General features: G+C 32.7%; 1 protein-coding gene across 1 annotated transcript; it reads right to left on the minus strand.

Moving 5' to 3' along the window:
- Window positions 1–6,254: 6,254 nt before the first annotated feature.
- Window positions 6,255–10,223, minus strand: LOC132284035 (probable disease resistance protein At5g63020). Its single transcript, XM_059786094.1, has 2 exons — window positions 7,276–10,223; window positions 6,255–6,913 (listed from the first exon to the last, which is right to left on the minus strand). The coding sequence occupies exon 1, from the start codon at window positions 10,101–10,103 to the stop codon at window positions 7,329–7,331; it is 2,775 nt and encodes a 924-aa protein (XP_059642077.1). The 5' UTR covers window positions 10,104–10,223; the 3' UTR covers window positions 6,255–6,913; window positions 7,276–7,328.
- Between the last annotated feature and the right edge of the window lie 7,510 nt (window positions 10,224–17,733).

Here is a 17,733-nt window from a genome sequence, read left to right on the forward strand (position 1 = left end):
CAATCCTAACCGGCCCATCCAATTAACCTAGAAACCTATGACGGCTATAATATAAAACCCTAATTTATACTGTAATTAAAACCCTAGTTAGATGTATTTACCTAATTACCCTATTCACCATTAAATACTTAACAAATAATCTAATTGAACAAAATAATAATTAGTAAACCCAATTAAACCAAATAAGACACACATAAAATAAGACACACATAGAATAATTAAACCAATTACACTTAAACCATTAATGCCAATTAAATAATTAAAACACTAATAAGTAATTCCAATCAAAAACTAAAAATAAATATCATTTAAATAAATTAAATCACCACAAAAGAAAACAATTAAGTACCTAATAAAAAAAAAATAATGACACATAATCAAATAAAATGCACTTAAATAATAAATTAAATACCATTAAATACCAAGAATATCCTTTTTAAAATTAGGGGTATTACAAGCCCCCTTACAGCCATGGGATGCTGTCAGCGTGCACTGGGGGTGCTTAGTGGCATTTTCGTAAATATGGCAAAAAAGTGAAGCTTGGAGTTTTGGCTCGGGATCTTTATGAGAGTTACCTTGAGTCCATAGAAGATGGTTGGCGCAGACGGCACTCGATTTGGATGTCGTGCACTTTGAGACATTTATATGTGGGTGCAAATTAGTGGGCTTGGCACGAGCTAAGTTCACAAGGTTGGCTCAGATGTTGCTTAAAGCATGGACCACACAAGTCATGGACGCGTGGCATAGTCTAGTCAAGGACATGGGCACAAAGCAGTAGGCGTAGGCAAGGCTCAGCGTGCAAGGTTGGCTCAGGGGACTCAGACATGGCTTATGGTTACAGAAGTTGGCTAAGTGGCCTCGGGTGGTTTGGGGAAGTTACACTTCCTACTAAGTGGGCTTAGTTGGTTGGGGAAAGTTACTAACACTTCCCACTAAGTGGGCTTAGTTGGTTGGGGAAAGTTACTAACACTTTCCACTAAGTGGGCTCAGTTGGTTGGGAGAAGTTACACTTCCCATTAAGTGGGCTCAGTTGGTTGGGGGAAGTTACTAGCACTTCCCACTCATGTGGGGAGTGGGGGTGTGCTGAATAACTTTCCATCCATGTGGCACAGATTTGAGAGGACAACACACAGGCGGTTGGAGGTGGTTTCTTCCATTATGCTGAGTGCAACTTCTTGTGGACACGTGGCATGAGCAGAGCATGCCAACAAGCTAGTAGTTGGGCTTGTCAACTACATATGTAGTGTTAGCACACTTAGTGGGTGCCGACATGACCCTAAGTGGATGGGGGTGTCATCCACCACTTTAGTGGGTAGTTGTGGGTGGATGGGGGTGTCATCCACCACTTTAGTGGGCAGTTGTGAGCGGTTTTGAGAGTTTGCCTATATATTGCTAATGTGGGTTTTGTAGAGGGGGCAGATTGAGAGTGAGACACAGAGTTGTGTTGTGAAAGACTCTTGTATGCTTCTGCAGATACAGAGTTGTGTTGTGAAAGACTCTTGTATGCTTCTGCAGGTTGATGCCTTTCCTTGTATTGTTTTGTGAATAATAGTAAAAGGTTGGAAGCTTTGTGCTTCTGTAAAGTCGTGGGTGTTATTATCTTTACATTCTTGCAACTATACTTGTGTGTAAGAGTGTTTTACTTGCTGTGTGTTTTAGGCAGCAAGTGTGAGTTGGCTGAGCTAAGTTAGAAATTTAGAGAAAAGTTGTTCATATTTCTGGCTTAGTGCCATCACAGGGCACTAGATTCGTGTTCAGAATTTATCCCTGTGACACCAAGCCATAACAGCAGTACAGAGGCAAAAAAGCCGAGACAAAAAAGGCATACAATTTTTTTTTTTTAATTCATGATTTCACTTTTATATTAATTATATGGAATTTAATAGTTTAATAATGTCTATTACATAGTGCATGAAATATAGAAAATGAACAAATAAATTAAAAATGGGACAAAATCTGACCCGATCTTTTGCAACTTGACCATACATGCGTTAAGAGATCTGATGTGTTAATTGGACTTGAGTTTGAAATGTTGGAATTCAAAATCAAATTAAATTGAAGTTGCTTAGAAGGGTTTCGTATCTTGAATTGATCCTAAAGTAACTATTGCTTCGCATCATTGGAATAGACTCAAATTCATGAATTAGAATCTATTTTTGTCATGTGTTTCTACTACATATGCCAATGTAATTACACCTTTAAATTGTATAAATGCGACAAATTGAATCAATAATGCAACAACGCACCAATACAAATTTGTTCTGATTTAATAATATTATAACATTACTATAACACGATATACTATATTACATATGTGTTATATCTTCAATATAACAATGTTTTATAATTGTTTAAAAAAGTGTCACACCAACTTTACATTTTGTGATGTAGGGTAACTATGTAACATTATAATATAGTTTTGTTGCACTATGATGTAGATATATTGTACCAGTGCACATGATTCCACGTACACAAGGGGATTTGGGTTCCAAATATATACTGTATATACACACACACACATGCATACCTTGATTATGAGATTATTAGTGTGAAATGGTTTCAGCGGTAATCTTTAGATGCAATGTATAAGTATGATTCTTTGAACCGAAACTGGAAAGGTCATTAACAACTCTTGTGATTTAAATTTACAGTAGACAGACTGTCAACTTTTCAACAAATTAAATCTATGGTCGCACATTGTCTTACATAGAAAACCGAGAAGGTAGACTGAAATGCCTCTGATACACTGAACAATTATAACCAGACGAACGTCAGTCAATATTATCTTAACAGCACCAATATAATTTAATTAGAACTAATCTACTTAAATAATCACAAATTATCACCGCAATTAACGGTCAGACTCGCATCATGTCGGAGCTAAATAATAAATGGTAGTTTAGTTAGTTATTAAAATAATATGTTTTGTCCAATAGTAATAGATTATTAGATTCTGTAACTTCAAATAATTAGGAAAGAGTTCATAGTTCACGCCTATATATATAATCATGTGAATTTATTCTTCAAAATATGCCAAGAATATGTGGAGAACATGGGGTTCAGTTCCACATATTTCTCTAATATTAATTCTTCATAAGTTTGAAAAAGAAGTTTTGACTTTGAGTTCATGTATGTTAATTTAATTTGATAGATTATTCAATTCCACTAATTAAACCAGAGCTTAGTGCAAAAAGTGAACCTAGGGATTGAATCCCTATTAATCAATTCATGATTCAGAAAGGAAAATATTCAGTGTTAGGCTACCTCTGTGTGCGGTTTGCCGGTTTGGGATGGAGATGACCATGATGCCCTCCTGCTAGTTAGGGGGTGGCAAAATAGACGGAGAAGGAAATTCATTGAGTAATTTAGTGATTAGTGAGTTAAGTCACATAAAGCAGGAGGCAGAGCACCCGGAGCGTAAAAACGACATTTTATAAAAAAAATTGTGTAACTTAATCAGTGAGTGTAAGGTCATCAAAGGCATTTTTGGAAACCAAAAAAGCATAGGCTCGGGTCAATCTTGCCACGGAAAAACTAGCAAAGATTTTGAGTACGTGACCAGTCCCAGACTCCCAGTCCGACTGAACAACTCAAAAAATAAACTGAGTTTTAGCAAAAGCCATCAAAGGGGAGGTTGTTAAGAAAAGAGAGTATTCACTGTGAGATGAAAGGAAATAAATTATTACTATTTTCTCAAACATATAAAGGAATACATTTATATGACAATATGAGGATAATGAGAAAATATTTCAATTTTATCCAACGTATATCGTTTCTTTCTCTCTCTCTCTCTCTCTTTTTTTCTTTCAATTATATCCTTCAATTACTTTTTGTAATTAAATTTCATTTTTGTGATCAAATGTGCATGGTAGTCATACATTGTATAAAATAAAAAATATAATAATGGTATATATAATACATAATATGAATAAATATATAAAATTTAAATTTATATGTAGTTGCATTCACAACTATGAATTTTATTTTATATATTTTTTTAATTCTTTTTTTAAATTAAAAATATGGTGATGCATGAGACAGAAAATATAAATTCAAATATTAATATTCAAAGAAAAATTAGAGAGAGAATCTTTTAGTTAAATTTATACAATTAGGCAAATTGTATAAAACTCCTCTTAACCCTCTTAACCAGGGACGGAGCCATAATTTTTTTTTTCAGGGGACATTGTACAATAAATACATATTTACATAATAGTATATGGAAAATGATTCTTGCACTGAATACTTGTAGTGAATTGCTAGATTTACTCTTTTAATTAGTCAATTATGCAATAAGTAATGAAATGGAGCTCCCACTTAGTTGTATTTGGTATAAATAACCAATTCAAAATTATTTGGTTAGACATTTTACTATAAATGTTCGGTGTGAGTATACTACTCATAATATATATACCTATTAATTAGTGTTTATGGAGTATATATATGTAGAGAGACATAGGTGGATATATATATAGTGAGATTTATATTTTTTGGATTAAGTAAATTAATAAATTAGATATATAGAATATAATGAAACAATTTAAAAATTTTTAATTTTAAGGAAACATATTTTGTATACAAGGGAAAGAGAAATTCCAAGGGGACATTTTTACACATTTCCCAAAAATGTATACATATTATAGAAAATTATATATAAAAAATAAGGGAAAGAAAAAATCCAAACAAATCAATGGCAGAAAAAGGAAAAAACAATTGTATACTTTTTTTTTTTTTTTTTGGAAGAAATCAATGGCAGAAAAAGAAAAAAATAATTACTAAGAAGGAAGAGAGATAAATGGACGATACCCAGAAAAAGGAAATTAATCATTGTCTATTTGTTTGATTCATGAGTAAATTGTTTGGACTCTCATGATTTATAATATCCCAAAGAGTTTGTAATTTAAATCAATGTAATGGTAAATTATACGCAACATCCCAACATAATCATACTGGATGATAGTCATTGACTCTAATCGGAGAAACACTAATTCAAATTATAATCTACTTAACATGTAAAATCCCAACAAAATCTTAAGTAGTACATAGTTTGTTTCATGCTTATGTTATAAGTACACTACTTACATAGTTTGTTTCATGCTTATGTTATAAGTACACTACTTAACAAAATCCCAACAAAATCCTACCTAACAAAATCCCAAGTAGTACATAGTTTGTTTCATGCTTATGTTATAAGTATAATCTTAACGAAATCCAACTAAAAGAGTAATTGTAGTACGTAATTGAGTAAGAGAAGGATCAAGAACAAACACGAAAAGAGAGGAACACCATGACATGATTTATTAATCAATGAACTAACAATTTTTAGACAAAGTGAAGAAAATTAACATGTAAACAATATGAATTTGGAATGAGCCAACAATTGTTTAGACAAAAGAAACAAATTTGACGATAATCAAATGAATTTCACTGAACCCCAAAATAAAATACAGAGACAAAGTAGAGAGAGGAAAGCAGCCCCAAAATAGAATATCAGTGATCAAGTAGAGAGAGGAAGATGAAACAAACCAGACCCACCTTGTCTATTAAAATAAAAATAACTTATACCGTATTTTGAAAATAATATTTAAAGTTTTTATATATATGTAATACAACTTAAAAGGATGGTGAAAATTTAGTTACTCAAGTTTTTTAATTGACGTGGCGCTTTCATAACCACTTATTTGAGAGAATTTTACCTTTACTACAAAACATTACAAGTCAAGAGGATTTTAATGAAATTCGCCCTACTTTTATGCTTTGTAAGAAAGTGTTTGTGTCTAGAATTTTAATTCTTTATGTCATGTTTCTTGGTCTTAGATTCTATATATGTTTGTTTATTTTTGTCGGGAAAAATCCACTTTTGTAGAGCATGCTCACTATCTAATGAATGGATTTTCTTGTGCTTATGGTCCTTAATTTGTGTCTCTTACATGACAAAATTGTTTTGTCTGTTGATAAATTATTTATATCTCTATGGTTGTAATATGTTATTTATTTTCGTGGCAGATTTTTGCCACTTCTTTGAAACTGAAGAGGGCAAAGACTGCTTCTTGTGAGTGCCAGACAGTGGAGCACTCAGGCCTAATAAAACATAAATATCCCAATCAAGATTAAAGTGAAGTTTTGGGTCATCAAAAGTATGGTCCAGATTCTGATACTAGCCCAACCCACTTTAGTTTGGACCTACAAACTTATGCTCTGGCCTTCACTGGCCCAACCCTGCCTTTTTTAGACCGTTAAAGTTAAGAGTGTCATTTTTTTTTTTTTTTTTTTTTATTTTTTTTTAAGTGGGTCTGTCTGGTCTCTATCTAAATAAATAAATAAAATATAGGATATATATATATATATATATATATATATATATATATATATATATATATATTTCAGTGTAGGATTCGAAAAATATCATTTATACATTAAAAATTGATTAAAAAAAACTAAAAATTTATACATTAAAATAATTAATAATAAAAATATTTTTTGCCATTTCTCATAATTCATGTATAAATGTTGGCCACTTCAGTTAATTACAAAGTGCAAACTAATTTGAAATCGGTCATATGCAAATTAGAAGTTGTTCCTTAAATCATCTTAAATTTTTAACCTATAAAGAGGGCCATGTCACACTTTCGAATTTAAATACAATAACATCTAATTTATACTTAAAATTAGTGAATGACTTCACTTCAACAATCATAACTCATCAACCGCTATTAAATAAAATATATCACCAACTAAAATATCATCCATTTTAATAAAATTTAAATCAACAATAAAGAATCCCATCTCCATCACATGGCTATCATGATCACATGATCACACAAGTAACAAATAAAACTAAAATACCATAATAAGACTAAATATCTCTATAGTACTATTACATGTTATCTTCAAGTTCAAACTCGATGTGTACCTGAAATTTTAGAATAGAGAGAATGAGTTTGGGAACGTTGAATAAACAAAACATTAAAATTAAATGACAATAATTATAATCACAATATATATTGCCGTTAGCAGTTAACGTCATTAAATTAATTAGTACTCCATTACTCGATATTCTTCAACAAGCCATATCATGGCTCTAATTTCTATATTGTTTGATTTTTCATAGACAGTAATTTTTCATATAATCACAAATTTTTCCTCTCATGGGATTGATGGCATTACCTCCTCACAGGGATTGTCAGGGACAAACCAGATCAACCGTGAGGTCCGTGAAAGGAAATATATATATATATATATATTGAGATATACATATAGGTCCGAGAGAATTACCTGTGAGATATACATATAGAAGGCAACTCTGGTTCAAAATAAGGAGACATGCATCAATCTGAGACGCATTTGAAAAGAGGAACAAAAACAGAGCGAGTTTCTTCATTATACCATTCCAACTTATCCCACCATTCTCTGTGACATTGAATTGATTGTAGTGTGTGTTTGGCGGTGTTGGAATCAAATGGAAGTTTGTCAAGCTTGGGACAGTTGCGCACACGAATTGTGGTGAGAGAGGGGAATGGCAATGGATGAGTGTAGATGCTCTTCAACTTTGGTAGTGTGTCCAGGTACAGTCTTTGTAGCTTTGAGAATCCGCTCAAACTTCCTTCCCTGCTAATTTCGCTACTACTGCTGCAACCCATATCTTTAATCACCTCTTCCATTGCATCACAGTAATAAATGCTTACAAAATGAAGGTTTGGCGCGCTAATTAGCCATGTTAGATCCTTCAAAACCTTGCACCTCCAAATATAGACCGTCTCAAGGCTATGGAAGCTTCTGTTAGGAGGACTGTCTTTGTATGGTATGACTGCTCTCTCTCTCTCTTCATCTTCCCAGCTGCTCATCCAATCCATTGACGTCCCATCTGCCACATCCGATAAATTTGGAACGATCCAATCCATTAACAACTCCTCTAAACCATCACAATTTCTAATTTCAAGGGTTTCTAGTCTCTTCATGTTCTTCTCTAGAGAAGACATTTGTAGTGAAGTCGAACCTCCTCTGTATTGTTCGATGTCTAGATGAAATGTGCAACTTCGTAACTTGTGTGAACTTGATAATTTTTGGAGTGCTGCCTCACTTTTTACCGTCAACGATAAATATTGCAAGTGATTCAAGCATTCTAATTCATCCAATAACAATTCATGTCCACCAATCAAAATGCTACCTTCGCCAGTTCTCTTTGAAACACCACTACCATTCATCTCCAATATTTGCAGCATCGAAAGATTTGATATAACTTGTGGTGGGATAATTTCAAGTTTTCTCATAAATTTCATAAACAAATACTTCAACTTTGCCAATGACTTAAACTCGATTGGCAATTCCCTTATGCTTGTCCCCGATAGGTCAAGATGTTGCAAAGAAAACAACAGAAACAAGCTTGCTGGCAAATTTGTTAAATATTTGTTTAGTGAAAGGTCTAAAACTTTGAGAGCAGGCATAAATTGGAAGAAGTTATTGGAAATGGTTCTCAAAGGATTGCGACGAATATTTAAAGTCAACAGATTGGGGCATCTCGGAGTTCCGCTTAATTCTTCAATACAATTTTCCATCAACGATATCTTTTCAGTCTCCTCCCATTTAGAAAGAGCCGGTGTCACCGACAACTTAAGACCTGCTTGCACCAAGTACTTCCTCCCACTCTCTAAAAGAATCCACAATGCCATGTCCCGAATCACGTCATGCATTTTGAAATCGTTACTTCCTTTTTTAGAGCATTCCAACAAACAAGCAAGCTTCAACCTCCCTATAATATCATGACCCAGGGAGAAAGCCTCATCAATGTTATCACATTCATCCAAAAGTCCCTCTCCTATCCAACTCGTTATGATAAAAACTTTTGTAATACTCACATCTTCAGGGAGAAAAGAACAATATAGGAAGCAAGTCCTAATTGTTTCATCACATAAGCTGTCATAACTGAACTTTAAAAGAGGAAGTACTTTGTCTCCCATACCTGAAAATTGGGAAGTAGACTTCTTCAACACGCTTATTGCATAATTCCATTCTTGGGGAGTTTTCTTGGTAGACATGGCTCGTCCAATTGTAATCAGCGCAAGTGGCAAACCAGCACATTCTTTGCAAACGACTTCGGCTAGTTGTCGTATGGCTGGATGTGAATTGAGGGTCTCTTCTCCCACCTTTCTTTGAAACAAATCCCAGGCTTTTTGCCACATCAAGCATTCAACTTTAATCTTCTTTTGCACTTCCATAAGGCCGCACAATTGTTCAGATCGGGTCGTGAACACTACCTTGGCCTTATTTTCACTGTTTGGAAGCGGAACTCCCACTTGAAGAAGATCAAGTCGCTCCCATATGTCATCCAACAGCAGCACAAATTTCTTCTGCTTCAAGACCCTAAAGATGGCTTCCCTTTTCTGATGTTGGCTTTTATTGCTCCATGTCTCGTCTGGAAATCCTAGCTTCTCCCCAATTTCATCTTGAACCTTTTCCACAACAAGATCTTTAGACACCACAATCCATATTACCTCATCGAACTCTCCTGTACTCAACTGAGTTGCAAGTTCATTGTTGAGTTTCTTCAAGAGGGTTGTCTTTCCAACACCCCCCATTCCATATATTCCGATGATTCCCACACCATCATCTCTAAGGAAATTCAAGACCTTGTCAACATTTGAATCCAAGCCCACAGTCGTCTCGAGAGGCATTTCTTCGGCACGAGCCCGGGGCAATGTTACAACCACAGGGATGTTATTACCTTCACTCTTCATATCAGACACAGCTTGTAATTTTTGACATACTTTCTTGCCGAGTTTATGGCTAGAAAGACAATTTCTGGGACAAATTCTGAGACACTTTTTCTGAATCTCTTGAGCACCAAGTTGGAGAAGCACTTCCACTTCCCTCTCCAGTTCTTCTACTCTTCCAAGCCAGTCAACAATTTGTTCCGTGCGCTTCATAAGTGGGCCCTCAGCAGCTTCAATTTTAATATTCACATCGTTTCTTTGCGCTCTCAATGTCTGCATTTCAGAACTCAAAGAGTTGAGATTATGTTGGAGATGACGAATATAGTTGGTAGTGTTTCCGATGCAACCACATAATCGGCATGTAACATCTAAGATTGGGCTCACAAAGTCCATTGCTAGCTCTTAAGAAGCTAAGCACGATTACAGGATTTCAGGAAAAGACGGAGAGACTCGAGGAGAGGAAGAAAGACTCGGAAAGAAAAACAAAGACGGTAGAATTCAAAATAAAAGACTTATAATGCTCAGCTACTCCATGATAATAAAATAATACATCATTATTAATAACAAAATAACTCATGCCCTTCTCTACTTTCTTGGATCAATTATTGAATAAATTGTGCCTAACTTTTTTATTATTTTGTTAATTTTTTATTTATTTATTTATTAAAACTGATGTGTTATAACTTACCCGTAAGTAGCTAATCATTATCCAAAAGAATTTATTAAACGAGATTTTTATAGAAATTAATGATTCAGCATTAAATTATATATATATATAATTTTTTTCGAGCATCATTTTTAGGAGGTTAGATTCATGGGTTCTGGTATCGTTCTTGGTATTGATTGCGACGGACAAATTCATTATAAACTGACCGATATGAATCGCGGTATCATGTATGCGACGATAACCGTTATACATCTAACCAAAGCTTTTTCTCCTTTTATGTTGCTATAGGATAAGAATTAGAATTTATTTAAGAAAAAAAGGAAAGAGTTATAAGAGAATAGAATTAGAATAAAAGGTAAATTATTTTTAGAAAAAGAATACAATTAGATAAAAATAGATGATTTAGGAAAAAGATAAATTTATTATTAAAATGCATTATAAATATTAAATAAATAAATAATTTAAAATTTCTGTACTTTTAATAATAGCGGGTGTGTGTGTGTGTATATATATATATATATATAGTTATATTGAATTTTTTGTGGACTGTCTTTGGCCTAGAAGCCGATAGATGACTTTTACCAGACGAGACACTTTTGTCAATTGTTTGAGTCCCTCAGTCGATTTAACTTTATGATGACTGAGGTTTGTATGTAACTAAATTAAATAAGTTTCATATGGTTAGATAAAAATAGTAAGAAAAGAAAATATAGAGAAAGAGTAATTTTTCTTAAACCCCTAATCTTTTCATATATTTTTTTTTTATTTACAAAAAGCCACAAAGAATTTTTTTAGAAAGTTTTATAAATAGACAATAATACATTTTTTTTTTTTTGTAAGTTTCATACTAAGTGCATGCATGTTAGATAAATTTTATTTTTCATTCACCCAACTTTCTTTTATGATTTTCACTTTTTGTTTTTTTCTAACCAAACAAAACCTAAATAAAGTATAAGAGTAATCATGCAACCCAATTATTTTCATTGGATGTTGAAAGAAGTGGTAGGTTCCTTGTTTTCTTTTGATCAGTGCGAAAAGGACCTCCACGCTAGATGCTTCCTGCGAGTGGAGTAAAGTAGAATGAGGTTGAAAAAAGGCAAAAGAAAAAGAAAAAAAGTTGGGACCATATAAAGACAAAGGTGTATCTTCTTTTTTCTAATTTTTTGGTTCAAAGGTATACAACCTCGTTTTCTACTCTAATGCATGGATTGTGAGTACAACGTAAAAGGAAAAGATCTAATAATTTATGTCACTGACTCATTCAAATAGAACAAATGCAACAATGAAGATGGAGATCGGATAATGTAATTTAAGTAAGGATGAAGATTGGAGCAGTGAGACTCAAAATATGTGAATGAAGCAATCTCCATATGAAGAGATTCAGGTCCTATACACAAATGAGGGGGAACACAATTATTTGCGATGGATGGCAAAAGTAGAGCAAATGGAGGAATAAAGTAAAAAGGCGTTCAAGTTTGGGTCCCCTCCCCCACTATCTCACGCAAGTGGAGTGATCTGTAAAATAGAAAGAGATATGTTTTTGAGTTACAAAAATTTTCTTTCATATCTACAATTCGATATTGCGGGGGAATCTTAAGCCTATTAGGGCCTTTTGTTGGAAAAAGGTTGGGAAATGAAATGATTCAGATTTATCGCAGCTTTTCAAGAATTTTAATGTTTGAATCGAGGGTTCATATTGTAAGACTTATCTAATCTTATCAATTGTTAGAATTTTTTTCTCGAATGTTCTTTCGTAGTATTGTAATTGAAATCCATCTTCGTATGAAATTAAGGCACAATGATGAATTGAAAATTCCATCTTTAAGCCAACAATACTTGTATAATCAAAGAGAATGGCGTTCTTGAAATTTTTTATTTTTTTCGAAGTCATAGGAAATGTGTTGAATTATAAGAAGAAATGTACAGACCCAAGGCCAATTATAAGGCCCAAAGTCGAAACAAGTAACAAGCCCACATGATAGTTGAGTTAAAAACATGGAAAATAATACCAGCCCAGCCCAGCCCAACAATCAAATCCAATAATACAAAAGCAACTAGCCGTTACAATAGATGAGATGACTCTATTTTCGTCAATAACCGGAGTTTTAATTCAGTTACTTTTCTGATAATTCAAGATTTGAAATCATATTGAGAGTCTGTGGTTTTTTCTCCCTCTTTAAGTTATCCATAGAATTTTTAGTTGTCACTTTGTACTTGCGTTGTTGATATGATTAAGTTGCTTATGACAAGTTTATTATTTGATTATGTTGACGAGTGTCTCACTTTCGAATCACATTCTTAATTTGAATGGTACGTGTGTTGTGATGTCGATACAAGTATTATAAGAAGAAAAAATAATAATTAAAAGTTTATTCCTTTTTAATCACTTCAAGAGAAAAAATGATTATCATGGATTTTTAGTTCATTCTCAACACTAAGTTACTCTCTGGATAAACAAAAAAGGTTCATGATGTTGAATAGTGAGCAGTCCGATTTAATTTAGCATGTGGTTGAAGAATTTCCCCAGAGTTCGTTTGTATTGCTTGTGTTCAAAATTGGGGCTCTATTGTAATACCCCATAATTTTGGAACACGGGTTGATCAAGTCCGCGCACAAAATCAAGGAGTATCAAAAAAATTTTAGTATTTAATAAGCACAGAATACAAAGATGAAATAAAAGAATAAATAATACACGGAAGAAAAACTAATAAATAAACATTTTTCATTAATAACTCGCCAACGGTTACAACTCGGGAATCCCGAAACTTAAGGACCCCTTCACCAAAATCTACTGTGCATAAATCCATTAATAATTACTGGAGTAAAAATATCTTACTTTGAAATAAAAATAGAAGGAATGGATAAGTCCTCCAGTTGCGGATCCTCAACTTTGAGACTTGAATTTCAAATAACCTGAAAAATAAATCGTGGGTTAAACCCTACGAGCAAGTTTACTCTACCAGACCTCTGAAAACCAATAAGTAGATCATCTCTGATCAAAACCAAACTTAATAAAATTTTAAATTTACTAAACAATGATACGCATATGTATAGATAATTATATACGATATAACCTTTGCATCCATTAATAGTTTCATTAATTTTCAAAACCATTAAACCATGATTAAAACATAACCACACCTAAACCAATTCAAAACTCATTCTCTTTAAAAGAGAAACCCCTTTAACCTTAACTCCATTTTAAATAATTATTTAATCATTTAAATAATAAAATATAATTCAAGGAAAACTATAATCCAAAAGCCAATAATGAATTTAGCTAATTCACACATAACAATTAAATTACGCTTTGACAAATCAACCATGCCCTAATCAATATATTTATTTATATATGGCAACTCAACCATGCCTCCCTAAGTATATATATGTATACTTTTAATTAGCAACTCATCCATGCTTTCCATGTATGTAATTTATTCATACCAATACTTAGGCAATATATTTATGCCTATGGCAACTCATCCATGCCTACAATTCAACCATGTACCAACTTTAGACTCAACAATAGCTAATTCATACATAGATATCTCATGTAGAAGCATATGACTAATTTAATAATCTGCCTATCCAGATATATCAAATAAGAATAATAATCTTAAATGATATATATACATACACATAAATAAATATGTATAATACCATCTATAAAAATTCTTGATTATTTAAATCATATATGCATATATATTAATAAATATACATATATACACATCCCTCCATAATTATCCTAACCAATTAAACAATATATACACATATATATTATACAATATATACCAATTATCCCTCCATAATTATCCTAACCAATTAAACAATATATACACATATATAAATAACAAGCTTGAAATATCTCCCTGGGTGGTTGGTTTAAACCTTAACAAGCTTGGAATCCAATATGAGAATTCACTGAACCCCTTAGAACCTTTCCGGGACCCTAAATACTTCTCCACGCGCCGCCACGCGCCGCTAAAATCCACCAAACATTCCTCATGCGCTTCCACGCGCCACCACATGCTAATAGGTGACCTCACGCGCAGCCACGCGCTGCACACGCGCCAGCTTCTTCTTCTGGGTGATGTGGCACCTCCAGATTGGCTGTAATCCACCCAGCCGCATGAGCGCACCCGCACCGGATCAACCGCTACTCATCAACGCATCCCAGCCCTTTAAAGCTTGCGCGCACTCTACTACTGTGATTCGCAATGCACCGGATCCTTTCTATTGATCAGCCAACATCCAATGGCCTCTGACCTTCTGCGCACTGAAGCTCCATGTGCCGCACCACACTGAATCACCCTATTATTGTTTATGGTTCTGATTCACACACACACCAAGTTACAGTAGGCTGCGCCACACTGAACCAACACCCACTCTTTGATGCGCCGATTTCATACCTCCAGATTATATAAACAGTATATATATATATATATATATATATATATATATATATATATATATCCTAACAAATATATTAAAAATATATATCTCATAAAATTCCTAAAAGAAAAATACAAAATAATACCAGAAAATTCCACAAATTCTATAAAACCTAATTAATCCTCTTGGGTCACAGTTCCACCTATACATTGATTTTAAAATATATATACAACCTCTATATATACAAATAAAATCCTATAATCCAAACTAATAGTTTATAATAATTCATCCTTTTAAATAATCCGATTTAACCAATAAATATAAAGATATAATAATTCATATTTTTTATTAATCCATTCTAATTATAATTTAAGTTAATAATTTAATTAAAGCCTTGATATTCAAAGTGAAAAACTTATGGGTCCTAAGAGGAAAGTTAGAAAAGAACTTGCCTGAAGGTTTCGAAACGAAACCGACGCTTCAACCTTCCAATCTCGACGTCCTCTTTCTCTAATCCAGCCTCCTCTTTGTCGGCCTTCTCCTTTTCTTCTCTCTTAAACTCTCTTATTTTTTTCTAACGTATAAACCTTTTAACCATAAACCTTATGTGTATATTTATACACATTAAAACCTAAATCCTATTCCAACTAAGACTACCTAATAAGGTAATAATTTTTAAATAATAAATATCCATAAACATATATATATAAACATATATTATATTACATATATACACACACACACACACACACACACACACACACACACACACATACCTTCCATAATAAACCATTGGTTAATTAAATCCTATACACCTATCTATATCCATAAATATATATCTCTATATATATCTTTCCATAACAATTATTAATTAATTATATTTATATATAATCATATATATTTATAATTAATACAAAAATGATCATTTAAATAATTAAATAATCGTGGGCCTTTATTAATAAACCCAATAAGGCTTCATACAAGCCCAATACCACACCTTTTGGTCCAACTTCCCTTAATCCCAAATCCAATTAATTTAAATAAATCAAATAATTAAATAGACACTTAAATAATAAAAACTAAAAACTAATTACACTAAGCACATAAACAAAACAATAAATTACAACCAAATTACACCATACCAATAAAATTAACACCCCAACAATTCAATCAATAATTAAGCACACACACAACAATCATCATATTAATAATTCATGAAATATAAATAAAATAAAACAATTAATCTAAGCACTCAATAAAACAAATCAATTAAAAATTAAAATAAACGCAATTAATTCAAATTAAATCAAATATATCATTTAAAAATAAAATAAAAGTAATTAATTCCAATTAATAAATCCTTTAAAATATCGGGGTATTACATCTATCAATCTAAACAGATATAATGGGGGGTTTATGTTGAATGAAGAAATGAATTCTATACATCTCATGGGATTATGTTTCACAATATTTTGATTGAGGTCTGAAAGAAATGGAAGGGAAGGATCACTGACAATCAAATTGGAAATTAGAAAAACCTATAATTCATTACAACAGCAATGCTAAATGGGCCTTTAATCAATACGCGGTTCAATTTTCTGAGAACACTAATCTATTTTTTTAATAATCCAAAGCCGTGTTTTTTATAGGGATTTTTGATATATTTTATTTTCCTTTCGTTTTACCTTCCCTTTCTTTCTGTTTTCGTTCATTGTGTGTAGACATGCTAATACATTGTACTCAGTTTTCAATACTGTTAGAACATAGAAAATTTGTGGTTTTATGAAAATTTACTGGCTATATATATCAAACAATAGAGAAATTAGAGCAACATTTGAATGAGCTGACTTGGTATGGCTTGTTGAATAATATTGAGTAATAATACTAATTAATTTACTGCTAGGTATATTGTGATTATTTGTGGATTAAGTTTAATGTTACTGGACTTTACCAATCTCATCCCCTCTTTTCTAAAATTTCAGGTACAACAGATGGAGTTTGTACTTGAAGATGACAAGTAATGGTACAGAGATGTGTAGTTTTATCATGCTTGGTATTTTAGTTTTATTTCTATCTATTGCGATTATGTAACAATGATAGTCACGTAATGAAGATGGATTTTATTAGTTGATATTGGTTTATTTTGAATTTTATTATAACGAATGATGTTTTAGTTGATGATGTAGTTTATTTAATATCGTGATTGAGGTGTTATGATAGTTGAAGCGAAGTTGTGCACCAATTTTTAGTATAAGATTCTAGCCATAGTACTTAAATTTGAAGGTGCAACATGACTCTCATTTTAGGTTAAAGTTATAAGGGAACCTGGCCGAAACTGTTTGTAGTAAATTATAAAAAAAAGGTTTTTAGGAAAGGAATTTTTACATATAAATTGGCTTAGGGGCCCATATTTACACATCCATTGAGTTAAAATCATATAGTTTCAAAAAAAATGTATTTGACCTAAAAACTGAGGTGGCACATAAATTTTTACTGTTTAAAGTTACTAAAATGTCATTCTCCCTATTTCTTGTGTTCCCTAAAACACCCTTTCTCCATATTTTAATACATTGACCTAATTGTAGCCCTAATGCTGTTTCATATTCCCATTCGTGCAGCCCTCCCCCTGTGTGTAAAACAGCGATCATAACCATATGATGACTTTAGTGCAGAGCCCTCTCTCTCCCCTCTCTGTAACAGCGATCATGCAGAGTCCCCTGTTGTCCTCCTTTCTTCTTATAATTCAACACATTTACATTTGTATTTGTATTTGTATTTGTGAGGTACTGCTGTCCTCCTTTCTTCCCAGCTCATCCAATCCATTAACAACTCCTCTAAACCATCACAATATCTAATTCGAAGGAATTCTAGTCTCTTGATTTTCTTCTGTAGACAAGACATCTGTAGTGAACTTGAGTCTCTGCATTGTTGGATGCCTAGATTAACTGTGCAATTTCGTAACTT

Source organism: Cornus florida, unplaced genomic scaffold (genome assembly GCF_030987335.1).
Source record: "Cornus florida cultivar Cherokee Brave unplaced genomic scaffold, ASM3098733v1 CherokeeBrave_3.0.0_Hap2_Chr11, whole genome shotgun sequence".
NCBI classification, from domain to species: domain Eukaryota; kingdom Viridiplantae; phylum Streptophyta; class Magnoliopsida; order Cornales; family Cornaceae; genus Cornus; species Cornus florida.